This window comes from Actinia tenebrosa, unplaced genomic scaffold, assembly GCF_029948245.1.
Source record: "Actinia tenebrosa isolate PJP-AT-01 unplaced genomic scaffold, QUT_ActTen_1.0 PGA_scaffold0__85_contigs__length_37466705, whole genome shotgun sequence".
Taxonomy (NCBI): domain Eukaryota; kingdom Metazoa; phylum Cnidaria; class Anthozoa; order Actiniaria; family Actiniidae; genus Actinia; species Actinia tenebrosa.
In genome coordinates this window covers 2,414,834-2,441,546 of record NW_028292569.1, presented here as the reverse complement: position 1 = coordinate 2,441,546, position 26,713 = coordinate 2,414,834, and the positions used below count along the sequence as shown (strand labels likewise).

Sequence of the window (26,713 nt, the reverse complement as noted above, 5' to 3'; positions counted from 1 at the left end):
GTCGGTATAAAGTACCATCTTGCGTCATGAATTGACATCCTTCTGAATCCATTAACCAAATAGAATTCTCATTAACTAATTCTGTCAATGGGGAATTCTTATAGACCTTTGTCTCCTTCTTTCTTGGGAACCTCAACTCCCTCCACGCGTGCGCGTTGTGTTGGTAAATGACTATGGGAGCACCTTTGCCTTCGTATTTATGCGTTCCTGGGTAAATAAAGCCGTCGGTGATATCTTTCACATGGATTCGCCTTCCTAACGTGGTTTCCAACTTCTTGATGTTTTCGATGGTTCCTCCAGTTTTACGAGTAGAATGCTCCCATTTCCTGATGGCTTCTCTTCTTTTTGGCGTAAGCTTACCACCCCGAGAGGAATCCTCGAAAAACTCCCTAACCAGCTTCCCAACGCAGTTACCAGGATGTCGCATTGGTTTAAGCTTCTTAACGTCCGGCTTCTTAATTTCGTATGCACCGTAGATGACCACGGTAACCGGGTAAGCGACCTCGTAGAAGAGCATGTCTATTCCCTCAAGTGCTCCCGGTCGTGTGTGCTTATTCAAAACGAACAGGTTCTGCTTACCAGACGCTCTGATAGGATTACGACCCTTTTCTATTATCCACTCACCGTCTAAGTACTTTACGAATGTCAACTCCAAACGGTAGTCACCGGCCGGCCTTCTGTTGATTATCTTTTCAGCCATTTTGTGATTCATAGTTTTGTCTGTCTTTCCCTCCATAAATGTAGCGAAGACAAAGTCAGCGTCTGAGTTATCCATCACCTGATTTCCGAGCCTGCGCACAGTTTTGTTTTGAATGTCGTTGATGGTGGCCATGTATATCTAAGGAATATTTTAACCTCCGTTTGCGGTAAATCTGCTGTACCCGTCTTCGTAAATCCGCGAGTTAAACCCGTATATCTTTGGCATCGATCGCGAGTCCCCCTACCTGCTGCTTCTTTTCATCGGACAAATTAACAATTAAACAAACATTTAACAAATAATTGATCATAACTGTCGGCCAATCAGATTGCGACTAAATACGAGCCCTCCAAACCTATTATCTTGATAAAACTATTTGTACATGCAATAGTTTTGTATGAATGATAAGCGTTTGGAAACCTTGAATAAATATTTTCAAATTATATTGACAGTATCTAAAACTCTTATTTAGCTTATTAAACTTGTCCCATTATCAAAACCAATGCTCAACCCATGTGATTATTGATCTTATATCTTTCCCTTATAAGCTGTTTTTTTCATATCGAAATAAAGTTTTACAATAACTTGCAATTTTCTCGCGCGCTGATTGGTTATTTTTTATCGTCAATAATAGGACAGACAGATAAAGCTGACGTCAACGAGCGCGCGTTCTTTCCGTTGGTTGTTTTGATCAGTAAAAACGAGAAGAAATATGCATTGATACACAATAATGAAGTCTGCTAAGCAAGGTCTACACAGAATGCCAATTCTGAGCTTTTTTTCAGACCAATTAAGATCTTTCCCCCAGAAGAAATATGCAGTTGCGTTACCGATATTCAACACAGCGCATATACAAGGTCAACCTTCAATAAACCACCAACTACTATTCATTTACATTGCTCCAGTGCTAAAAGTCAAAATATGGTCCGCTAGTGTGTATGCCATCTTGTCCACCTTCACATGAAATTTATTATAATTAAGTCCCAGATTTGTATCTAGGTATTACTGAAAACTGATTCATAAATGAAGTTCATGGAAAGTCGAAACACCTCACTGACTACAGTTGTTATAATCTGGATTTTGGTTTTAATTCCTCTTGTAGGTAAGTTGATTATTCGTCTTCCGCTCAAAAGTGATCATGATATCAGTTTTATCCATACGAATCGAAATTGCCCATGGTTAAGTTAAGATATATTCTACTTAATACAATAATTGTTGTATTAGCTGAATAAGGATTGCAAATAAACAACTACCTTAACTTGTAATATAACGCATGTATACTATGGATCGTGTCTGAGCAAAACACTGCAAATGAATGACATGTTCTTTAGAAAATTATCGGCCCTTGGTGCTGTTTAAGAGCAAAGGTAAAGCATAACTTAATAGAGAATTTTGTAATATAAAATATTTGCTCATTCAATGATTTTTGGTTAAATATACTGCGATCAGTTTTAAATTTTAATCTTCATTCTATGGAATAATCCCTGTAAAAATATTTTAAGAGCGACTGTCCAGAAATATCGAGCACTGGGTGGCCACAGTCAAAAAATAAAAGTCCTTCATTTTTGGTCTGTAGACACTATTTGATGAGTTTATGAACGTACTGGGGTCGGTTTTTCGATCTACGTAAAAAATCCGGATTTTTTTGAAAAAAACGATTTCACCCCGTGTCGGTCTAAAAATTGCCCAAGAAACGACTGCGAATCACGCTTTCAAAAACATTCTCGCTCCAAGTGAAAACCCAAGTTACAATCAAATTTGCGACTGAATTCAAGAAAAGGGATGTTGAACAATTGTTCCAGGTGAATTTAGACGTTTTAAACTAAACTTTAGATAGAAAAAATTGCATTCTTCCAGCACAGTAATTCACAGTCTCGTAAAACACTGATTTTACTTCACATTTATAAAAGCGATTTTTTGCATGTGGCCATTCTCCAATTTTTACAAAACTCAAGCTGTACAATGTTCAAATGATAGAATAACACGAACTACAAAAATTAGTTTGGGTTTTTCCACAGGCCTTATGAAAACTTTATGCGAAGTTGGAAAAATTTGCCATGTAAATATGCAAATTAGCAGTTTGTTTACATCTCTACACCACAGATCACGGCCGCGAAAAAAGTCATCTAAAATAGTTTTAACAGCTTATTAATCCACACATTAGCCTATCTAAGGACTATCTAAGCATGATTGGCCTTTGTTATTATTTTAAACGATTATTTTTTGAAGTTAAGCCTACATTTCCGGTGTTGAAGACACTCAGCTTGCTTGCCTCGGTGGCATTCCATCGGTGCGTAGTAAACTTAGTAATCATAAATGACTGTTAACATGCTCTATAAACGTTACTATTCCTCACTAGTGGTATCCAGCTTATCACATAGTATTTTCACATACTGAGTATAAGCTTGAAAGTTTGTATTACTTTGTAAATAAGCAGTGATCCAACCTGTCAAAGCGGATTATGTGAGCTGATGGCGTGACAAACAACAGTTTGCGCGGAGCCGGACGTGACGTCGTTTGGTACAGTACCTTTTTTATTGCCTGAACATCTTGTGATTTGGCATAAACTAAAGAGAATCACTTGTTATCAAGATTTGTTTTTTTAAGCTTTCAATGATATTGTTCTTTACGACAAAAAGACCCCGATTTGAATAAGGCTGCATTCATATTGTATGGCAGAAGGGGCGGAGGCAGATGAAATCTTTAAGTGACAAAAAAATTCTTAAGACCACCCAAAAGTCCCCCAAAAAAAAATATACCCCCCCCCCCCGGCAAACTCTCGTAGCTTGTTCTAAAAATTTTGCATCCCCCCCAATTCTCTGAAAAAAGTTTTCAATCCCCCACCCCACAACCACTCTCTGCCATACATTATGAACGCATCCTAATGTCTCATGGAATTCAGACATCAAAGAACTAGTTTATATAATAAGTTAACTGGAATCATCAAACCACATCCCACATCGATTTGCAATCAAGTAGCTTGCGTCCCTCGAGTTGTTCGACTTAACAAAGTCAATTCTTCCATTCGTATGTTAACTTCACTCTCTTCGTTGGCCTCCCCAAGACTATTTCTATATGTGTAAGGGACTGGTCATAAAGTATGGGGGGGGGGGGGGGTTGGGGGCAAAATCAGGCGATGGGTCACATAATTTTGAACTCCTTAAAAGGGGTGGGCTGTTGATAAAATTTGACAACTAAAATGGGTGGGCCTGCAATTTTGCTTCTCTGCTTTTGGCTTCCTTTTGACATCGGCTTTGTGCTGAGAAAGAGTTACGGGTACAGAACATTTCGCTGATGTCCGTTTACAGCTGACGCCCAAGGACGCACGGTGATGCGGACGGATTGTAAGGCTGTCTATGTTTCTAGGGGGCTCAAAAATACATACTCTTGCGAGAATTAATTCGACCTCGGTTTCAACTTCAACTATACTAAAACATCGTTTGTCCTCGGCGATATCCCGTTTACATCTTGTCAAAGGAACGTTAGTGACAAATCTACTTCTTTCTTTTGGGTCAAACCCATAATGACCACCAATGATGGCTTGAAAAGAACACGATACACGAGCCTCCATAACTGATGCTCACCATAATTAACAAATTCCTATACTGACCATAAACACTTTGTTAAATGCTACTTTTATTTTTGTCTACCTGGTAATGTACAACACATTTTTCTAATTTGATTGAAACTATCTAATTCCTGGACTCTTCGGCCACACACGCGTCATGTTCAGATCACAGTTCTATCAAATCGCACTATCGACATAAAATATTATATATATATTTACTTAAAAGTTTATTTTCTTTTTTCTCTTAGTCTTATTTCAGATTTACGTTTCCACGAAACCAGGCGTGTCTATTTAACAAATCGCACATAGATTTCCATTGTCTGTCCTCTTATTGATCATAGATGACGTCTTAAAATGTTCAAAACTAAAGTGGAACCACGAGCGCAGCGAGTGGTTTCACTGTAAAGTTTTGAACATTTTAAGACGTCATCTATGATCAATAAGAGGACAGACAATGGAAATCTATGTGCGATCTGTTTTTTACAACAAACTGCGAAATGTTTACAAAATAAAATAAGCGAAAAGTTTTTCGAAAATTTGTCATTCAAGGAAAGCAAGGCGATAGACCAAACAGCTCCGATTATTGTGAGCTTTTGAATAATTTCGCTAAGATAGTTAGTTTTCATGATCATTAGAGGACAGAGTACAGAAGTAAGACGAAGGTTTTTCGGTTATTTACTTTTGAAAACTTCAAAGGTTATTTTATGACTTACAAAAGTTTTTTCATAAAACACGTCAACATTTCACAACCAAACTTCCTACGCTGTGATTGGCTAATTTTGACAGTTCTTTGACAGCCACTGTGAAAGAATGCTTGCTATTGGTCAAAACTTTTGACATTTACTTATAAATGGCTTTTTTAGCTAAGTCGAAAAGAGTTTGAGTCAGAACTCAAAGGTTCTAAAAAACGAAGCTTACTAATAAGTTCAGCTAAGAAAAGCAATGTCAATTTCGCTTGACAACATAGACATTCACGTTCTGGATGGAGCAGCCATTGAAGATCGACTCTGGAATGGAGTTAATGGCCATCTCAGACTGTACAAGCTCATTCAAGTCTTTTTCTTCGCAAGTTGCAAAGCGAGATGAATTTTTCACGTCTTCCTCTATCTTTTCTGCCTCCAGAACTAAATATTCGTCGGCAAGACTATCAGCAAGATTAAATTCAAAGTTTGGTTCCTCTTCTGGTTCCATTGTCGACTTTTATTAGCAAAATAAATTCGCAAAATCACAGTCCTTACGATAAAATCCTACCGGCGAGTCTTGTTTTCAAAAACATTACGTCATCCATGTGTCTGTCCTCTTAGTGATCATAGCTCTCAGCCAATCAGAATGTGTTATTTACGTGAGTTGTTGTAAAACATACATTCGATCTATTGTACAGCCATGAAGCTAGTGCTAGTGGGGTATGGGAGGGGGGAATTGTATACCCGTCTACAACTGTACTCATACATGTAACCAATTTTAAACATGACTTCGATCAAGCAAGAAAGCATATCACAGCTAAAAAAAAACAAATCTTGATAACGAGTGATTCTCTTTAGTTTATGCCAAATCACAAGATGTTCAGGCAATAAAAAAGGTACTGTACCAAACGACGTCACGTCCGGCTCCGCGCAAACTGTTGTTTGTCACGCCATCAGCTCACATAATCCGCTTTGACAGGTTGGATCACTGCTTATTTACAAAGTAATACAAACTTTCAAGCTTATACTCAGTATGTGAAAATACTATGTGATAAGCTGGATACCACTAGTGAGGAATAGTAACGTTTATAGAGCATGTTAACAGTCATTTATGATTACTAAGTTTACTACGCACCGATGGAATGCCACCGAGGCAAGCAAGCTGAGTGTCTTCAACACCGGAAATGTAGGCTTAACTTCAAAAAATAATCGTTTAAAATAATAACAAAGGCCAATCATGCTTAGATAGTCCTTAGATAGGCTAATGTGTGGATTAATAAGCTGTTAAAACTATTTTAGATGACTTTTTTCGCGGCCGTGATCTGTGGTGTAGAGATGTAAACAAACTGCTAATTTGCATATTTACATGGCAAATTTTTCCAACTTCGCATAAAGTTTTCATAAGGCCTGTGGAAAAACCCAAACTAATTTTTGTAGTTCGTGTTATTCTATCATTTGAACATTGTACAGCTTGAGTTTTGTAAAAATTGGAGAATGGCCACATGCAAAAAATCGCTTTTATAAATGTGAAGTAAAATCAGTGTTTTACGAGACTGTGAATTACTGTGCTGGAAGAATGCAATTTTTTCTATCTAAAGTTTAGTTTAAAACGTCTAAATTCACCTGGAACAATTGTTCAACATCCCTTTTCTTGAATTAAGTTGCAAATTTGATTGTAACTTGGGTTTTCACTTGGAGCGAGAATGTTTTTGAAAGCGTAATTCGCAGCCGTTGTTTGAGCAATTTTTAGACCGACACGGGGTGAAATCGTTTTTTTCAAAAAAATCCGGATTTTTTTACGTAGATCGAAAAACCGACCCCAGTACGTTCATAAACTCATCAAACAGTGTCTACAGACCAAAAATGAAGGACTTTTATTTTTTTGATTGTGGCCACAAATTTTCGATTTTGCTCGATATTTCTGGACACTCGCTCTTAATATTTTAATAAATGTCCAGAAATATCGAGCACGGGGCGGCCACAGTCAAAAAATAAAAGTCCTTCATTTTTGGTCTGTAGACACTATTAGATGAGTTTATGAACGTACTGGGGTCGGTTTTTCGATCTACGTAAAAAATCCGGATTTTTTTGAAAAAAATGATTTCACCCCGTGTCGGTCTAAAAATTGCTCAAGAAACGGCTGCGAATTACGCTTTCAAAAACATTCTCGCTCCAAGTGAAAACCCAAGTTACAATCAAATTTGCAACTTAATTCAAGAAAAGGGGTGTTGAACAATTGTTCCAGGTGATTTTAGACGTTTTAAACTAAACTTTAGATAGAAAAAATTGCATTCTTCCAGCACAGTTATTCACAGTCTCGATTTTACCTCACATTTATAAAAGCGATTTTTCGCATGTGGCCATTCTCCAATTTTTACAAAACTCAAGCTGTACAATGTTCAAATGATAGAATAACACGAACTACAAAAATTAGTTTGGGTTTTTCCACAGGCCTTATGAAAACTTTATGCGAAGTTGGAAAAATTTGCCATGTAAATATGCAAATTAGCAGTTTGTTTACATCTCCACACCACAGATCACGGCCGCGAAAAAAGTCATCTAAAATAGTTTTAACAGCTTATTAATCCACACATTAGCCTATCTAAGGACTATCTAAGTATGATTGGCCTTTGTTATTATTTTTAACGATTATTTGTTGAAGTTAAGCCTACACTTCCGGTGTTGAAGACACTCAGCTTGCTTGCCTCGGTGGCATTCCATCGGTGCGTAGTAAACTTAGTAATCATAAATGACTGTTAACATGCTCTATTCTCGGTTTTCACGTGACGTCACGAGCGGATTAAAACTTAGTGTCCGCCATATTGGTGCACAGGAAGCTCATTAGCATATGTCAAATCACACACGTGCGCTTATGTTTTGATTCGAATTATGCGATGTCCGAGGATTTACTCGTCGATATTTCAAAAAACGAAACCCAAGAACAGAAAAGAATTGAAGATACCTCTTCAATTGTCTTATCTGAATACGCCAAAAAGCTTGAAAATCACATTCGAACGAGATATTAAAAAAAAATCGAAGGTATTGGAGTCGACCCCGCGTGTTTACAAGGCGAGAAGTTAGATGCAGAATGTCTGCCACCGATCGAAGCCACCGATCTTCTCTCTTATCTTGTGCTGGAAACCAGCTTCTATACTTTAAGGCAGTTCAAGGCTTTCAAGAGTCTAGAGAGTTACAATCAAATGGTATCGGGCTTCATAACGAGCGTTCAAGGAAAAGCCATTGGAAATAAGTTCGTGGTGTTAGGAAAAGTTCGTCATTCGCAGCGAATGAATGAACCGCCAATACCAATTTGGATTATCGCTAATGGAGAAGGAACGATAATATCTGCCCACTGCCTTGGTTGCAAAGCAGGTCTAGCAGAGTGCTGCTCTCATGTAGGGAGCGTACTGTTCTATATTGAGGCGTGGAATCGTATACATGGAAAGTTGGCCTGCACAGAAGTGAAATGTACGTGGCTACTCCCAACTTACGTAAACGAAGTACCGTACGCTCAAGTTGAAGACATCAATTTTAAATCAGCTCGAAAGTTGAAAGATGAATTAGACGTTAAAATTGATGGTGTACAACCTTCGACTAGCACTCCGGTAGGGAAAACGAAGTCCGTCCCAAATGTCACCCCTACAGAAACGGATATGAAAACCTTCTTTGCAAAACTAAATGAGAGCCAAAAAAAGCCTGTCATTCTTTCTCTAGTGGCTCCTTATGCTGATCAATTTGTACTAAAAAGTCGGCGTGTTCTAACGATACCATCCCTTTACAATCATGAGAATCTGAAGCTGAACTACCCAGAGCTGTTACGAAAGTGCTGCAAAGTCGAACTATCTCTTTCTGATTCCGAGATAGAATTAATAGAACAGGAAACAAGGGATCAATCAAAAGGAACTGCGTTTTTTAAACATAGAGCTGGTCGTGTTGGGGCTTCAATGAGTTATTCTGTTGCCAATACAAATCCTGACCAACCATCTATCTCACTTATTAAAAACATTTGCTATCCACAGTTGTTTAGTGTGCAATCTAAAGCAATCAATCATGGAATCAAAAATGAAGGCAAAGCCATAGAGACTTACAACCATCTCATGTCTGCAAACCACAAAGATTTTGTACTGATAAAGTGTGGAGTTTTCATTGATAAGCAACATCCCTGGATGCATGCAACACCTGATTTCCTCTGTTCCTGCTCCTGTTGTGGTGATGGGTGTGGAGAAGTAAAGTGCCCTTACATTATTGAAAACTGGGACTTTGAAAGTTATGTGCTTAAGAAAAGTTCTTGCCTAGAGAAAGTGAATGGAATATTTCGACTAAAGAGAAAGCACCAGTATTATTACCAAGTGCAGCAACAATTGTCTATAACTGGTCGCCAATTTTGTGACTTTGTCGTGTGTGCATTCAGCGAAAACAAACCTCAAGTCTTCATTGAAAGAATTCTCCCAGAAACAAGTCACTGGGAAGCTATCGTTCCCAAAGTTACAAAAGTATGGCAGACATGCATACTACCTGAGATTCTTGCTCGATGGTATACAAGAAAACAGCACTTACCTGAAATAAAACCAGCAAACAAGTCCTCTGGTATTTGTTACTGTGGAATGCCTTCTCAAGGAAGAACTATTCACTGCAGTAACCCAAAGTGCCTAATAAAGGAATTTCACCAGACATGTTTGCATTTATCAGATTCAGTCCCTGATGTTTGGTACTGTCCTAACTGCCGCTTGCTAGCAGAATTTCAATGCAAAAAGCCAAGAAAAGCATCAAAGCCAAGTTCTACTAAGTGCACACATAATGATCAAGCTTTGAAACTGGACAGTATTTGTGTATGTGGCTCATCACCAATGATGAATGAAAGGCTTCTCAAATGTCACAGTGAAAATTGCCAAAATGGAAAGTTTTTCCATCTCCAGTGTCTGGACTATAAAAGAATGCCTAACAATAGTCAAACTACGTGGGTGTGCAGCAATTGCAAGGTGTCTCAAGCAGCCAAAGTAACTGCATCTAGTTCTATTGGTCCTACCACTTGTTCTTCTTCTTCAAAAGCCAACACTGTTAGTGCTGCATCAACAAGCCAATTAAAATGTGAAAACAGTATTCCACAAATGCAAGCAGCTAAATTGGACAAAAAGGAAAGTACAATCATTGGTAATAATGCTAGTGCTGTATCTACTAGTTATTCATCAATTATTGATTCCAGTGATGATGAATCGGATGTCAAAATAACACAAGTGACTAAAGGGGTTTTAGACAAGAGGGCTTCCCTTGGTAGCCTCAATGACAGTCATTTTGACATCATTAATTCACCTACTGGATGGCTGGACTGTACAATAATTCAGAAAGCACAAGTACATCTACAGAAAGTCAATCCTCTGATAGAGAGCTTTCAAAAAACAACCCTTGGCCCCATTAGGAACTTTGATGTTGTCACTTCAGAATTTGTTCAAATATTACATACAGGACATATGCACTGGGTCTGTATAAGCTCTATTGGATGTAAACCAGGCATGGTCAACCTTTATGATAGTCTCTACCATGATATCATTGCCAAAGAGGTTGAAGAACAGGTAGAGAGTTTAATGGCAGACAGCTATGTAGGCATAGAAAATGTAACAGTCCAGCAACAACTGAATGGGAGTGACTGTGGAATCTTTGCCATAGCATTTGCTACGTGTCTGGTTTATGGTTTCAGCCCACGAGACTTTACATTTGACATACCCAAAATGCGCCCACATCTGGCTCAGTGTTTGGAAATTGGTAAAATTACAATGTTTCCATCAGTTTAGAATATGTGTTTAGAACACGCTAGTGTTCACTAGCCATCATCTACTCTTTATTTGAAACAGTAATGTTGTTTTAGAAGAGCAAATGCATTAATACCATGAAAGAAATACAAAGTTGTTAATAATCATAGTAGCTATTTAGCAAATAACAGTTGGTTTCGATCCACTAGAATATTCATTACACAAAAACATATCTATACACCTATTTCATTTAAGAAAGGTTGTCATCGCTAAAGGAGAAAGGTGATAGGTTATTCATAGTTCCAACAATCACTTGGTTTTTTTTTTGGTTTTTTTTAATGAGTTTTGAGATATCCAGTGTTGTTTGTAGCCTGAAAGAACTTTAAAGGCTTTGATTATTTGCGTTTATTTTCATATATTACACCTTCGAATCGACTATTGCCTTTGGCAGTGACAACTGTTTTTTTGAAATAGGTGATACAAAAGACCACTATATTCTATTGTGCTTTAAATGCAACAAAATAGTAGTAAATTTGAGAATTAATAATAATAATAATAATAATAATAATAAACTTTATTACTGTGTCATGTCGTTCTAGCTTATTTAAATAAACTAATTGGGGACACCTATAATAAACAATTAAGATACACTAGTTTTCATCAGCAATGTCCAAAAATAAAATAGCTACTCTGACAGGAACAAAGCAGAAAAATATTTCTTGTGTCACCAATACATTATGACATTTTGAATACAAGAATATCCTGGTATTTCATTTTTATCTTTATAAATAAATTCAAATTCTTAAATTTTGGTAATAATTAGTATGTTTATAATCTAGTCAAATGGAATGATTGGTGGACAAAGGTTAACAAGACCAGAACACACCCTTAAAATGATATCAATGACTGGTACCTGTTCCTTATTGCTCATGAGAAAGTCAGTGCTCAGTGTCCCTTTCAGAATTGTGTACTTGCACCTCAGCAAACCGATTACCCTCTCCACATGAATTCTGACATTTGCAATTCCTCGGGTGTTCTCAACATCGATGGGGTCCAGCTGGCTCTTCCCCTTAGTAAACGCTGGTATAACAAGCTCTGCTCTCTTGAATGCCACACTTTCATGAACTGTAAATCCCCTGTCGGCCATTACTAGATCACCAGGCACAAGTTTATTTAAAATACCACAGTTTTCAGTGAGGAGCTTATCAGATGTTCTGCCACCCCAGGCCTTTGATACAAAGGAAATGGTGCCTTGTGGAGTGATTCCAATTAATACCTTTACAGTGTTGTGGTGTTTGTAGGAGCTGAAGGTCTGGGCTCTTGCCAGCAGGTTGGTAGGCCTTTCTATGAAGACCTCAAAACAATCAATAATCACTGTTGTCTTCTTTCCAAACGAAAACTCGAAGCATTGAGGCATTGTTCTCCATAGTTCATCCCGCTCAGGCCAATATATTAGTTGAGAGAGTCGTATGTCCATGATTGTTATCCAGGTAAAAAATATCCTGGAGACAGTTGGTGCAGACACTTCAAAACGGTATGCAAGATCCAAGTATGGCACATTAAGTCGGAGTTTCATCAAGACCATGACAAGTTCCTGGAACTTCGTTAAGCTCAACGACTTTCTTGCCACATGAGGGGCTACATGTTCATATACAGCTTGTAAAATAGTAGCTGAAGGCAATCCAGTGTAAAATAGTACCTTCCCATCTTCCAGCATATCTTCGCGATCGAAAGGGGCTTTCTTTGGCTGAGAAAACATATAATCTAACTCCTCAGTTTGTGTGCTTGACTCGGTCATTTCTGGATTAACTTCGTTTGTTTGTGTGCTAGAGTCAGTGATCTTACAAAGTTCCTCCAGCTTCGAAGTAATCCCGTCCAATAAATCGCCATCTTGGCAGTGCAACTTTGATTTATCACTCGCTGATTGAAGGTCATTTGCGATCTGGCTGATTTCCTCAGTTAAAGAAGGAGAGTCAAAAGAAATATTGTCGATTGTAGCGCCTTCTTCATCCAGTTTCGCTACCTTTGCAGCTGACTCGAACAATGCTCTTTCCTGTTGTCTCTTCCTTCTCACTTTTGCACGTTCACTTCGCGCGGCTTGAAGATCAGAGTTTTTCTCACTTACTACTGTTTTGTTGTATCCCAAATTTAATGTAGGCACCCAATCGACGTTAAACTGATCCCAATTGGCAGCAGGTTTTCCAGAAACGAAGTGACGGCTGCAAATTCTCCCACTGTTGATGATTTCTTCGGATAACCCAACCCTACTAATGGCGGCCAACCACTTTCTACGTCGTTCAATCGACAGCTCTTCTGCCTCCTCTCCTTGACTTTTTCTAACCGATGGAACACGAAAGAGGGAAATTCCCTTATCACGAACACTCCTGGTATGACAATTTACCATTAAACAAAGAACCATTATAGAAAATGTGCTGAAAATATTGACTTTTAGTCGCTCGATTGTGATGAATCTCTTTTGTTTACACTATGTTGTGCACCAATATGGCGGTTAGCAACCGTTGTCATGCACCAAGTCACGTGGGTGAAAACCGAGAATAAACGTTACTATTCCTCACTAGTGGTATCCAGCTTATCACATAGTATTTTCACATACTGAGTATGCTTGAAAGTTTGCATTACTTTGTAAATAAGCAGGGATCAAACCTGTAAAAGCGGATTATGTGAGCTGATGGCGTGACAAACGACAGTTTGCGCGGAGCCTGACGTGACGTCGTTTGGTACAGTACCTTTTTTATTGCCTGATCATCTTGTGATTTGGCATAAACTAAAGAGAATCCCTCATTATCAAGATTTTTTTTTTTTTAGCTGTGATATGTTTTCTTGCTTGATCGAAGTCATGTTTAAAATTGGTTACATGTATGAGTGCAGTTGTAGACGGGTATACAATTCCCCCTCCCCTACCCCACTAGCTTCATGGCTGTACAATAGATCGAATGTATGATAGACTCGCCTGGTTTCGTGGAAGCGTAAATCTGATATAAGACTATGAGAAAAAAGAAAATACATTTTAAAGTATATATATATATATATAACATTTTATGTCGATAGTGCGATTTGATAGAACTGTGATCTGAACATGACGCGTGTGTGGCCGAAATGTCCAGGAATTTGATAGTTTCAATCAAATTCCAAAAATTTGTTGTACCTTACCAGGTAGACAAAAATAAAAGCAGCATTTAGCAAAGTGTTTATAGTCAGTATAGAAATTTGTTAATTATGGTGAGCATCAGTTATGGAGGCTCGTGAATCATGTTCTTTTCAAGCTATCATTGGTGGTCATTGTGGGTTTGACCCAAAAGAAAGAAGTAGATCTGTCACTAACGTTCCTTTGACAAGATGTAAACGGGATATCGCCGAGGACAAACGATGTTTTAGTATAGTTGAAGTTGAAACCGAGGTCGAATTAATTCTCGCAAGAGTATGTATTTTTGAGCCCTCTAGAAACATAGACAGCCCTACAATCTGTCGGAATCACCGTGCGTTTGGGCGTCAGCTGGAAACGGACATCAGCGAAATTTTCTGTACCCGTAACTCTTTCTTTGCACAAAGCCGATGTCAAAAGGAATCCAAAAGCAGAGTGGGGTTTGAGCAAAAGTGGATCGAAAACTGTGTTAAAAGAGACTGGTGTTTTTCTTACTGTTGGTTCAGGAAGGTTGGTGGATTGCTAGCATTAAATTGACTAATATATACGGTCTATACGACGCCATGACTACTTGCGCAGTGCTCAGTCGTGAAATTGTGCAAGCTTGACGCTACTACATCATTGACTAGGGACTGGTCATAAAATATAGGGGGGGTGGGGGTGTGCAAAATCAAAATAGAATCAGTGTTTTTTATCGTGGCCCACATAAAATGATGCTGAAAATCCTGATGACCCAAAACCAGTTTAGAAGCAAAATTGCAGGCCCACCCATTTTAGTTGTCAAATTTTATCAACAGCCCACCCCTTTTAAGGAGTTCAAAATTATGTGACCCATCCCCTGATTTTGCCCCCCCCCCCCCCCCCCCCATACTTTATGACCAGTCCCTTACACATATAGAAATAGTCTTGGGGAGGCCAACGAAGAGAGTGAAGTTAACATACGAATGGAAGAATTGACTTTGTTAAGTCGAACAACACGAGGGACGCAAGCTACTTGATTGCAAATCGATGTGGGATGTGGTTCGATGATTCCAGTTAACTTATTATATAAACTAGTTCTTTGATGTCTGAATTCCATGAGACATTAGGATGCGTTCATAATGTATGGCAGAGAGTGGTGGTGAGGGGGGAGGGGGGGGGGGCAGATGAAATTTAGGGGGGATCGGAAAAAGTTTTACCAATAAAAAGGGGGGTGCGGTGGGTGGGTTGAAAACCTTTTTTCAGAGAAATGGGGGGGGGGGGGGGATGCAAAATATTTAGATGAAGCTACGAGAGTTTGCCAGGGGAGAGCCTTATTCAAATCGGGGTCTTTTTGTCGTAAAGAACAATATCATTGAAAGCTCATAGAGAGTCTTGATAACGAGTGATTCTCTTTAGTTTATGCCAAATCACAAGATGTTCAGGCAATAAAAAAGGTACTGTACCAAACGACGTCACGTCCGGCTCCGCGCAAACTGTTGTTTGTCACGCCATCAGCTCACATAATCCGCTTTGACAGGTTGGATCACTGCTTATTTACAAAGTAATACAAACTTTCAAGCTTATACTCAGTATGTGAAAATACTATGTGATAAGCTGGATACCACTAGTGAGGAATAGTAACGTTTATTCTCGGTTTTCACCCACGTGACTTGGTGCATGACAACGGTTGCTAACCGCCATATTGGTGCACAACATAGTGTAAACAAAAGAGATTCATCACAATCGAGCGACTAAAAGTCAATATTTTCAGCACATTTTCTATAATGGTTCTTTGTTTAATGGTAAATTGTCATACCAGGAGTGTTCGTGATAAGGGAATTTCCCTCTTTCGTGTTCCATCGGTTAGAAAAAGTCAAGGAGAGGAGGCAGAAGAGCTGTCGATTGAACGACGTAGAAAGTGGTTGGCCGCCATTAGTAGGGTTGGGTTATCCGAAGAAATCATCAACAGTGGGAGAATTTGCAGCCGTCACTTCGTTTCTGGAAAACCTGCTGCCAATTGGGATCAGTTTAACGTCGATTGGGTGCCTACATTAAATTTGGGATACAACAAAACAGTAGTAAGTGAGAAAAACTCTGATCTTCAAGCCGCGCGAAGTGAACGTGCAAAAGTGAGAAGGAAGAGACAACAGGAAAGAGCATTGTTCGAGTCAGCTGCAAAGGTAGCGAAACTGGATGAAGAAGGCGCTACAATCGACAATATTTCTTTTGACTCTCCTTCTTTAACTGAGGAAATCAGCCAGATCGCAAATGACCTTCAATCAGCGAGTGATAAATCAAAGTTGCACTGCCAAGATGGCGATTTATTGGACGGGATTACTTCGAAGCTGGAGGAACTTTGTAAGATCACTGACTCTAGCACACAAACAAACGAAGTTAATCCAGAAATGACCGAGTCAAGCACACAAACTGAGGAGTTAGATTATATGTTTTCTCAGCCAAAGAAAGCCCCTTTCGATCGCGAAGATATGCTGGAAGATGGGAAGGTACTATTTTACACTGGATTGCCTTCAGCTACTATTTTACAAGCTGTATATGAACATGTAGCCCCTCATGTGGCAAGAAAGTCGTTGAGCTTAACGAAGTTCCAGGAACTTGTCATGGTCTTGATGAAACTCCGACTTAATGTGCCATACTTGGATCTTGCATACCGTTTTGAAGTGTCTGCACCAACTGTCTCCAGGATATTTTTTACCTGGATAACAATCATGGACATACGACTCTCTCAACTAATATATTGGCCTGAGCGGGATGAACTATGGAGAACAATGCCTCAATGCTTCGAGTTTTCGTTTGGAAAGAAGACAACAGTGATTATTGATTGTTTTGAGGTCTTCATAGAAAGGCCTACCAACCTGCTGGCAAGAGCCCAGACCTTCAGCTCCTACAAACACCACAACACTGTAAAGGTATTAATTGGAATCACTCCACAAGGCACCATTTCCTTTGTATCAAAGGCCTGGGGTGGCAGAACATCTGATAAGCTCCTCACTGAAAACTGTGGTATTTTAAATAAACTTGTGCCTGGTGATCTAGTAATGGCCGACAGGGGATTTACAGTTCATGAAAGTGTGGCATTCAAGAGAGCAGAGCTTGTTATACCAGCGTTTACTAAGGGGAAGAGCCAGCTGGACCCCATCGATGTTGAGAACACCCGAGGAATTGCAAATGTCAGAATTCATGTGGAGAGGGTAATCGGTTTGCTGAGGTGCAAGTACACAATTCTGAAAGGGACACTGAGCACTGACTTTCTCATGAGCAATAAGGAACAGGTACCAGTCATTGATATCATTTTAAGGGTGTGTTCTGGTCTTGTTAACCTTTGTCCACCAATCATTCCATTTGACTAGATTATAAACATACTAATTATTACCAAAATTTAAGAATTTGAATTTATTTATAAAGATAAAAATGAAATACCAGGATATTCTTGTATTCAAAATGTCATAATGTATTGGTGACACAAGAAATATTTTTCTGCTTTGTTCCTGTCAGAGTAGCTATTTTATTTTTGGACATTGCTGATGAAAACTAGTGTATCTTAATTGTTTATTATAGGTGTCCCCAATTAGTTTATTTAAATAAGCTAGAACGACATGACACAGTAATAAAGTTTATTATTATTATTATTATTATTATTATTAATTCTCAAATTTACTACTATTTTGTTGCATTTAAAGCACAATAGAATATAGTGGTCTTTTGTATCACCTATTTCAAAAAAACAGTTGTCACTGCCAAAGGCAATAGTCGATTCGAAGGTGTAATATATGAAAATAAACGCAAATAATCAAAGCCTTTAAAGTTCTTTCAGGCTACAAACAACACTGGATATCTCAAAACTCATTAAAAAAAACCAAAAAAAAAACCAAGTGATTGTTGGAACTATGAATAACCTATCACCTTTCTCCTTTAGCGATGACAACCTTTCTTAAATGAAATAGGTGTATAGATATGTTTTTGTGTAATGAATATTCTAGTGGATCGAAACCAACTGTTATTTGCTAAATAGCTACTATGATTATTAACAACTTTGTATTTCTTTCATGGTATTAATGCATTTGCTCTTCTAAAACAACATTACTGTTTCAAATAAAGAGTAGATGATGGCTAGTGAACACTAGCGTGTTCTAAACACATATTCTAAACTGATGGAAACATTGTAATTTTACCAATTTCCAAACACTGAGCCAGATGTGGGCGCATTTTGGGTATGTCAAATGTAAAGTCTCGTGGGCTGAAACCATAAACCAGACACGTAGCAAATGCTATGGCAAAGATTCCACAGTCACTCCCATTCAGTTGTTGCTGGACTGTTACATTTTCTATGCCTACATAGCTGTCTGCCATTAAACTCTCTACCTGTTCTTCAACCTCTTTGGCAATGATATCATGGTAGAGACTATCATAAAGGTTGACCATGCCTGGTTTACATCCAATAGAGCTTATACAGACCCAGTGCATATGTCCTGTATGTAATATTTGAACAAATTCTGAAGTGACAACATCAAAGTTCCTAATGGGGCCAAGGGTTGTTTTTTGAAAGCTCTCTATCAGAGGATTGACTTTCTGTAGATGTACTTGTGCTTTCTGAATTATTGTACAGTCCAGCCATCCAGTAGGTGAATTAATGATGTCAAAATGACTGTCATTGAGGCTACCAAGGGAAGCCCTCTTGTCTAAAACCCCTTTAGTCACTTGTGTTATTTTGACATCCGATTCATCATCACTGGAATCAATAATTGATGAATAACTAGTAGATACAGCACTAGCATTATTACCAATGATTGTACTTTCCTTTTTGTCCAATTTAGCTGCTTGCATTTGTGGAATACTGTTTTCACATTTTAATTGGCTTGTTGATGCAGCACTAACAGTGTTGGCTTTTGAAGAAGAAGAACAAGTGGTAGGACCAATAGAACTAGATGCAGTTACTTTGGCTGCTTGAGACACCTTGCAATTGCTGCACACCCACGTAGTTTGACTATTGTTAGGCATTCTTTTATAGTCCAGACACTGGAGATGGAAAAACTTTCCATTTTGGCAATTTTCACTGTGACATTTGAGAAGCCTTTCATTCATCATTGGTGATGAGCCACATACACAAATACTGTCCAGTTTCAAAGCTTGATCATTATGTGTGCACTTAGTAGAACTTGGCTTTGATGCTTTTCTTGGCTTTTTGCATTGAAATTCTGCTAGCAAGCGGCAGTTAGGACAGTACCAAACATCAGGGACTGAATCTGATAAATGCAAACATGTCTGGTGAAATTCCTTTATTAGGCACTTTGGGTTACTGCAGTGAATAGTTCTTCCTTGAGAAGGCATTCCACAGTAACAAATACCAGAGGACTTGTTTGCTGGTTTTATTTCAGGTAAGTGCTGTTTTCTTGTATACCATCGAGCAAGAATCTCAGGTAGTATGCATGTCTGCCATACTTTTGTAACTTTGGGAACGATAGCTTCCCAGTGACTTGTTTCTGGGAGAATTCTTTCAATGAAGACTTGAGGTTTGTTTTCGCTGAATGCACACACGACAAAGTCACAAAATTGGCGACCAGTTATAGACAATTGTTGCTGCACTTGGTAATAATACTGGTGCTTTCTCTTTAGTCGAAATATTCCATTCACTTTCTCTAGGCAAGAACTTTTCTTAAGCACATAACTTTCAAAGTCCCAGTTTTCAATAATGTAAGGGCACTTTACTTCTCCACACCCATCACCACAACAGGAGCAGGAACAGAGGAAATCAGGTGTTGCATGCATCCAGGGATGTTGCTTATCAATGAAAACTCCACACTTTATCAGTACAAAATCTTTGTGGTTTGCAGACATGAGATGGTTGTAAGTCTCTATGGCTTTGCCTTCATTTTTGATTCCATGATTGATTGCTTTAGATTGCACACTAAACAACTGTGGATAGCAAATGTTTTTAATAAGTGAGATAGATGGTTGGTCAGGATTTGTATTGGCAACAGAATAACTCATTGAAGCCCCAACACGACCAGCTCTATGTTTAAAAAACGCAGTTCCTTTTGATTGATCCCTTGTTTCCTGTTCTATTAATTCTATCTCGGAATCAGAAAGAGATAGTTCGACTTTGCAGCACTTTCGTAACAGCTCTGGGTAGTTCAGCTTCAGATTCTCATGATTGTAAAGGGATGGTATCGTTAGAACACGCCGACTTTTTAGTACAAATTGATCAGCATAAGGAGCCACTAGAGAAAGAATGACAGGCTTTTTTTGGCTCTCATTTAGTTTTGCAAAGAAGGTTTTCATATCCGTTTCTGTAGGGGTGACATTTGGGACGGACTTCGTTTTCCCTACCGGAGTGCTAGTCGAAGGTTGTACACCATCAATTTTAACGTCTAATTCATCTTTCAACTTTCGAGCTGATTTAAAATTGATGTCTTCAACTTGAGCGTACGGTACTTCGTTTACGTAAGTTGGGAGTAGCCACGTACATTTCACTTCTGTGCAGGCCAACTTTCCATGTATACGATTCCACGCCTCAATATAGAACAGTACGCTCCCTACATGAGAGCAGCACTCTGCTAGACCTGCTTTGCAACCAAGGCAGTGGGCAGATATTATCGTTCCTTCTCCATTAGCGATAATCCAAATTGGTATTGGCGGTTCATTCATTCGCTGCGAATGACGAACTTTTCCTAACACCACGAACTTATTTCCAATGGCTTTTCCTTGAACGCTCGTTATGAAGCCCGATACCATTTGATTGTAACTCTCTAGACTCTTGAAAGCCTTGAACTGCCTTAAAGTATAGAAGCTGGTTTCCAGCACAAGATAAGAGAGAAGATCGGTGGCTTCGATCGGTGGCAGACATTCTGCATCTAACTTCTCGCCTTGTAAACACGCGGGGTCGACTCCAATACCTTCGATTTTTTTTTAATATCTCGTTCGAATGTGATTTTCAAGCTTTTTGGCGTATTCAGATAAGACAATTGAAGAGGTATCTTCAATTCTTTTCTGTTCTTGGGTTTCGTTTTTTGAAATATCGACGAGTAAATCCTCGGACATCGCATAATTCGAATCAAAACATAAGCGCACGTGTGTGATTTGACATATGCTAATGAGCTTCCTGTGCACCAATATGGCGGACACTAAGTTTTAATCCGCTCGTGACGTCACGTGAAAACCGAGAATAGAGCATGTTAACAGTCATTTATGATTACTAAGTTTACTACGCACCGATGGAATGCCACCGAGGCAAGCAAGCTGAGTGTCTTCAACACCGGAAGTGTAGGCTTAACTTCAACAAATAATCGTTAAAAATAATAACAAAGGCCAATCATACTTAGATAGTCCTTAGATAGGCTAATGTGTGGATTAATAAGCTGTTAAAACTATTTTAGATGACTTTTTTCGCGGCCGTGATCTGTGGTGTGGAGATGTAAACAAACTGCTAATTTGCATATTTACATGGCAAATTTTTCCAACTTCGCATAAAGTTTTCATAAGGCCTGTGGAAAAACCCAAACTAATTTTTGTAGTTCGTGTTATTCTATCATTTGAACATTGTACAGCTTGAGTTTTGTAAAAATTGGAGAATGGCCACATGCGAAAAATCGCTTTTATAAATGTGAGGTAAAATCGAGACTGTGAATAACTGTGCTGGAAGAATGCAATTTTTTCTATCTAAAGTTTAGTTTAAAACGTCTAAAATCACCTGGAACAATTGTTCAACACCCCTTTTCTTGAATTAAGTTGCAAATTTGATTGTAACTTGGGTTTTCACTTGGAGCGAGAATGTTTTTGAAAGCGTAATTCGCAGCCGTTTCTTGAGCAATTTTTAGACCGACACGGGGTGAAATCATTTTTTTCAAAAAAATCCGGATTTTTTACGTAGATCGAAAAACCGACCCCAGTACGTTCATAAACTCATCAAACAGTGTCTACAGACCAAAAATGAAGGACTTTTATTTTTTTGATTGTGGCCACAAATTTTCGATTTTGCTCGATATTTCTGGACAGTCGCTCTTAACCGTTTAAATGTCGTTCATTTACATGGTTCAGAAGCCGTAGTTCTTTTCACTCATCATCCCCCCAGTGTGCTGTACGTACAGACAGGACAAACTGCCAAGTTCTTGTGGGACTACACCGTTGATAATAGGAACACAGAGTTTGATCTGGATTCACCAGAATGGGGGTTTTACGATTTTTTAAAGAGACGATCAGTTATTGGAAGTGAAAATGGTACAAATGGATGGCAATGGGCTATCAGTAACCAGTGTCCTCCCAGGTTATTAAACCCTACGGTTCGAGTCACTAAAGAGTCCACTGCTACTCTGGTCATCTCTAATGCCACTACTGCTGATAATGGTGTATATGCATGTACTTTGGTGTTGTCAGCAGGATCACCTATAGTTAGTAAAACACAACTCATCGTAACAGGTATGCTACAGGATTCATTAAAACTGCATATATTAATGTCATAAAATTACTTTTAAAGTAAGACCTTCCCCATTTTGAAACAATGCAAGTTACTATCATTGAGGAAACATTACTAGGAAGTTAAATGAACTGCAGATATAATTATATTTAAAATATTGCTAATTTTGTGTGGGGAGGGGGAGGGGGGCGGGCTCTTTTTTTTTTTTGGATTCTATGAAATATCATGTGAATATTTCAAACATGTTTAAGTTCCTTGTGTAAGGTTCTTTAGATGTTGTCAGCAGGATCACCTATAGCAAATAAAGTGCAAGTTATTGTTACAGGTGTGCTACAGGATTTATCCTGCAATGTACTTTTGACACAATTATACCTTGGCATTTCAAAAGTGTTGCCATTGTTGAGGAATACTGTAAAAAGTTAGGAGGAAAAGAATAAACCGGAAAATGAACTTTGATGTACACATCCGAGGCAGGGGGGGGGGGGGAGGGGGGGGGGTTGATTGATTGGAGAGGAGCGGCATGCTCGTCGTACCTTTTAGGTTTCCCGATCTGTAATTTTGTACCTCTTATAGGGTGCCACAAATGTAAAAGTATTACCAGAGAGTAAGCCAGAACCTCTTAGGCTGTTTTAAAGGCGCAATTTTTGGGACATGAAAGATGGGCTCATCTGTCATGCATACAAGGGAGCTCTCAATTCCAATTTGAAATGTTCATGGGTTGATTGGGCGGACTTCGAAAATTATGTTAAGTACTAAAGGGCGCCTGGTAAAAATAACGGGAGATATTTATATTCGATTCCCATGAAAAATTCATTGCTAAAGGGAAAATGCTTTTGATCATATAACAAAGTTCAGGTTGAGGTCTTTAACCATACGTTGCTGATACTAACAGCTATTGGAATTTTTTCAGTTTCTCCTCAGTTCAATCCACAACTACCATTAACAAAGAACATAGCAGAAGGACAAGAACTGAGTGTGCCTTGTACTGCTATTGGTCCACCAACACCTAACATCACGTGGGTACAGATAGCTGGTCACGTGATCAAGAGTACAGGAACAGGAAGTGCTACACTGAAGATACAAAATATTAGAAGAGACCAGAATGGGACGTATGAGTGTCAGGCCAGGAACAATCCGAATGAGAGACCCGTCACTGCACAGACAGTTGTAGTTGTATATTGTAAGTAAGGTATTAGCCATTACCAAAACAAGCAAGTGACTGGGTTCAAATTTGAGACCGATTTATTTAAGGTTCTAGAGAAGAAAAAAAACCGGCTCTCAAGAAATAACGAAATACAACAAGCTTAATCCTTATTGACCAAGTTTGAGTAAGGAAATTGTCTCCAGAAGATTTATAATCTTTAACTCTTGTCTCCTAGCTGGACACACATGTACGTGTTTAGAGCTGTCCGTTTACAAGAGTGGGCGCAAGCGGACCTTTGACCGTGTATATGATAATATATTTTGCTTTAAGATTTTTACTAGCGCTTTAATTCAATTCTTCAGTTTATATATTTTCTTATATATAAATATATATATATATAAAAGATTAAAATCAAATCCATTTAGCATAAAGGCGAGATAAAAAAAATTGATCGAAAAAAACGATATTACTTCTTTAAAAAATCGATTTTGATACCTAGCATTCTACCTCGCTTTCAAAATCAAACTGCACTATTTCGTTTGGCATTTTTTAGCGTATATTTTATTTGGGTTTCAAGAACTGTAAAGCCCTGAAATAGCAGGTTAATTAGGGGTGTCCAGCCCAATTTTATTCTCATTTTTAATGATATTTTTTATGTACTAGACCCAGATATCAATAAATTCAAAATGCAAAACTTAATTGAGGAGGCGGTTATTGCCCTTTGCAACTTATTACGTGACTGGTTCTAAACTCTGTCAACATCAATAGCATCAAAATAACTTTGACATGAGCTGTTATATTTCAATTTACAGATTCTCCCAAAAGCACTGTTACTCCTCCAAGTATTACAGTTGTACCAGGTGATGAGATCGTACTCAGCTGTAAAGCAGATGGTTATCCACCACCATCCATATCATGGACAAAGGCTGATGGTGTCATCAAAGCTGGTCACACAGTAGCTGGGGGAACACTTAGAATACCTGATGCTATCAAAACAGATGCTGGGCAGTACATATGTACAGCAAAGAACACCTATGACACCATGGTACACACTGACAGTGCAACCGCCACTGTTAAAGTAAAATGTTAGTAAGGCTGTGCTGAATTTCAATAGTGTTTATTGTACTTTTCAACTAATCTCTTCTGGAAAAATTGGCTTTGTTAATCAAATGTCTATTGTCTCTGCTGTTCACTCTTAAATTTATAGTAAGTCGATATCCCTTTCCGTCATCAGATCAGCCTTTTATAATACTTGAAATGTTAAAAAACCAGACGCTCAATGAGGGCCACTCCCTGAGAATAAAGTGCGATGCAGATGGTTACCCTCCACCAACCATCAAATGGAAGACTCCAACAGGAACTGTCTACACTGGAAATGTCTACAACATCCCGTCAGTCAGCAGATCACATGCAGGGACATACACGTGTACAGCTAGTAACGGGATAGGAAGAGAAGCAATGGCCAGCATACAAGTAACTGTGCAGTGTAAGAAGTAAAACTTTCAAATTGAGCTTCTTCAAATATGTAAACTTCAGTTACTTAATTGTAGACAGTGTTAGACATTTTGACCTTTTAAAAGTTCTTTTTAAATTAAATTCGTTAGACCCACCTTATATTGATGAAGCAAAGTCTTCTCTTCCTTCCACATCTTGGAATGGCAACAGTGTTCGACTCAGATGTTTTGCAACTGGTTTACCTGCACCACGGATATCATGGTACAAACCAACAAATCAGCAGATCACTACAGGTGTCAACATTTTACCCGGGGGTAGTGAGGTGACAGTACTGACAGCTACTGACCAAGTGGACTATGGACAGTACAAGTGTCGAGCAACAAACATCCTGGGAAGTGATGAACACATCATCAATGTCACTCAGCCGTGTAAATATAAATTTATAATTACTTAAACGTAGAATATCGTGGCAATAAAATCAATGTTCAAGACTAGCCAAAAAAATTTAACTGCACATTTTCTAAGGTTTAATCAGGTAATCTAGCAAAGGTTTGTTTTTGCTAACGACATTTCATTTATTTGATATAGTTCCCCCAGGTCCTGTTACCATAACGATAGACGATGCAGAAGCCTCATCCATAACTGTCAGCTGGACCAGACCTGTTGATAACGGTGGAAGTCCTGTCACTGGTTACAAGGTTGAAGTCAGTACCAGACCACCAGTGATTACAGTGAATACCCATACTGTTATAACAGGACTAAAAGCAAACACCCAGTACACGGTCAAAGTGTATGCTCGTAACGTTGCTGGGTATGGCAAAGAATCATTGAAGGTCGTCTCTACCAAGAAACAAGGTGATTTATTAAAATTGTGATATATGCACAAAGTGTTTTGCCATGCTTTTCTTATAAAATTTCTCAAACTAAGAAACAATTTTAAAAAAGTCAACCGATTTCATTTTTTTTATTCACACCTCTCAGCCTTACAATTTACCTTGATTTAAACTAATTCTTAATCTTTCCAACAAACGAGAGACAATAGAGTTTACAAACCTAATATTTGTTCCGTTACATGTTCTTATCTAGGCAAACCAGGTGTTCCTCAATTAACATTAAGCATCAACCATACCGCAGAATTATTTGTCAGATTGACATGGACAAAACCAGATGACAATGGAGGAGAAATCATAAAGTATACCATCTACATTAAAGAGGAAGGTGACTTTAAATGGACAAAAGTAATCTATATAATTGATTCAACAGTTCTGGAGTATTTTTTTTTTTACAAAAAGTATTCAATACGGAAAGAACTATACGTTTCTAGTAACTGCATGGAATAAATACGGAGAAAGTATTAACGATGATGTGATGGCGAAGACAGTATCCATACCTCAGATTAAACCAACATCTGAAACGAACACAAGTGGTAAGTTGATTTAATGGCAATTTAACTTAATTTAATCGTAACTTTGTCTTACATTGTCTTACAAACTTGTGCTACCCCGTTCATTGATCGAGCTTCACTACATGATTGAATGACTTCGTTATAATGCAGATATGGGCTTCACTAACAAAATTTTCGTTTTGTTTATAGGTAATATAGGTAACACTAAAACCAGGTATGAAGACACAAGTGCAAAACACTCAAAATGTAAGCAGTAATATATAAAATATTGAAGATTCTAAACTGGATTTCACTCTTAATGATACAATTGTGCAAAGGACACACCCAAAATGCCAATATTATAGTATGCAATGTTATATTACATATTGTTAGTGACAGGAAACTCGAAAAAAATCTGAGTCCCTGATAGGATTCGAACCCCATGACCATCAGGTTACCACTCTCTCTAGCCACTGAGCTACA

At 38.4% G+C, this 26,713-nt stretch overlaps 3 protein-coding genes across 3 annotated transcripts; 2 read left to right on the top strand and 1 right to left on the bottom strand.

The window, feature by feature from the left end:
- The first annotated feature begins 1,607 nt into the window (after positions 1 to 1,607).
- On the top strand, positions 1,608 to 26,492 carry LOC116304198 (neural cell adhesion molecule 2-like). Its single transcript, XM_089025699.1, has 9 exons — positions 1,608 to 1,799; positions 21,872 to 22,249; positions 23,158 to 23,427; positions 24,204 to 24,476; positions 24,626 to 24,877; positions 24,996 to 25,274; positions 25,435 to 25,701; positions 25,933 to 26,272; positions 26,441 to 26,492. Exons 1-8 carry the CDS (start codon positions 1,721 to 1,723, stop codon positions 26,184 to 26,186), a joined length of 2,052 nt encoding a protein of 683 aa, XP_088881825.1. The 5' UTR covers positions 1,608 to 1,720; the 3' UTR covers positions 26,187 to 26,272; positions 26,441 to 26,492.
- Positions 11,337 to 12,842, bottom strand: LOC148913218 (uncharacterized). The gene has a single exon (XM_089025728.1). The coding sequence runs from the start codon at positions 12,491 to 12,493 to the stop codon at positions 11,531 to 11,533; it is 963 nt and encodes a 320-aa protein (XP_088881854.1). The 5' UTR covers positions 12,494 to 12,842; the 3' UTR covers positions 11,337 to 11,530.
- On the top strand, positions 15,876 to 17,381 carry LOC148913217 (uncharacterized). Its single transcript, XM_089025729.1, has one exon. It carries the CDS (start codon positions 16,225 to 16,227, stop codon positions 17,185 to 17,187), a length of 963 nt encoding a protein of 320 aa, XP_088881855.1. The 5' UTR covers positions 15,876 to 16,224; the 3' UTR covers positions 17,188 to 17,381.
- Positions 26,493 to 26,713: the final 221 nt, after the last annotated feature.